Source organism: Camelina sativa, chromosome 19 (genome assembly GCF_000633955.1).
Source record: "Camelina sativa cultivar DH55 chromosome 19, Cs, whole genome shotgun sequence".
NCBI lineage: Eukaryota > Viridiplantae > Streptophyta > Magnoliopsida > Brassicales > Brassicaceae > Camelina > Camelina sativa.
The window spans coordinates 15,261,881-15,263,175 of NC_025703.1; the positions used below are offsets into that span (position 1 = coordinate 15,261,881).

General features: G+C 37.5%; 1 protein-coding gene across 1 annotated transcript in view; it reads left to right on the plus strand.

Annotated features, from left to right (window-relative positions):
- LOC104766417 (LON peptidase N-terminal domain and RING finger protein 3-like) overlaps window positions 1-464 on the plus strand; it is a 2,264-nt gene extending 1,800 nt beyond the window's left edge. Inside the window, exon 3 of the mRNA XM_010490308.2 lies at window positions 16-464. Coding sequence (XP_010488610.1) covers window positions 16-321 — 306 coding nt within the window. The 3' untranslated portion in view covers window positions 322-464. The remainder of the gene's footprint in view (window positions 1-15) is intronic.

A 1,295-nucleotide genomic window follows, 5' to 3' on the forward strand; every position in this document is an offset into this window, starting at 1 on the left:
GCTGTGTTGGCGGAGGAGAGAGCGTTATCGGCGAGAGAAGAGGAAACGTTTGTGGAGCCGGCGAGGATGTCTTTGATGGAGTTGTTAGAGGAGAATGAAGAGCAGATGAGTTTTGTAAGTGTCGAAGGAGAAGCAGAGGAGACGGTGACGGTGACGGCGGCGGAGAGAAGTTGTTGTGTGTGTATGGTGAGAAGTAAAGGAGCTGCGTTTATTCCGTGTGGTCATACGTTTTGTAGGTTGTGTTCGAGAGAGCTTTGGGTTCAAAGAGGGAACTGTCCTCTCTGTAATACCACAATTTTAGAAGTTCTTGATCTTTTTTAGACTATTCTGTCAATTTTATTACCTTAATTTATCATAATCAAGGTCGTGTTTCCTTTGTTGTTTGTGTTGTCACTGAATATTAGAGAGAAATTATGTGGTTAGTGCTTGTATTGTAAGATTCAAATAGAAAACTTAACCAAACCCATCTTATGTTACATGTAAAATATGTAATCAAATTAAAATGAAGAAGTTACAGTAGAGAGAACAAATATAAAAAGTTGTTAGTTGTACCATAAATTCTTAATTTAATTTGGTTGTGTCACTGATATGTTTGATTTGAACTAGAACAATCAATAAGTGGTCGGGCTAGACGTGAACAATCCTCCAACTACACTTATGGTTACGGCAAACCACCTAACTAAAAAGAAAGAAAGCTTCACTGGTTAACTAACTACATTCACTCACCTACAGGAGTACAGTTTTTTTCGTTTGTTTTTCTTTTTTGTTTTACGACTCTCGGATTGTTTTTGGTTTGGTTTGTTTCCGGTTTTATAAAACCTAAAACCAAAAAAAAAATCATATGTAATTCGGTTTAGCTACGGTTCAGTTTTTGATTGAATACACCCCGCTTAAAAATAACAACTAAATGAGATTTTAGGTTAAACCATAAGGTCCATAACCAAATCATATCATTTATTTTGGTTCGGTTCGGTTTATCGGGTTACGGTTTTTTTCTCCCACCCCTACTTCCCTCTCTTTTCAATTTGTAGTTGCTTATGTTAATTTAGATAACCACCGGTTTAAAATCGAACCGATAACTCCTGGGCTTTCATTTTCTAGGCCCAATAATGAGAACTCCTGGGCTTTCAGTCAAATTATTCATTTATTTTCCACACAAAAAAAAGCAGAGAAAATTTGTGGAAACGCCATCGACGAGATCTAGCACGAACCCGTAGTGTGGGTGTAGGAGAAGACAAACGACGAAAGGAGCAGAGAGCTTCATAAAACCCTAGAGATCTTTGTTTCTTCCAAAT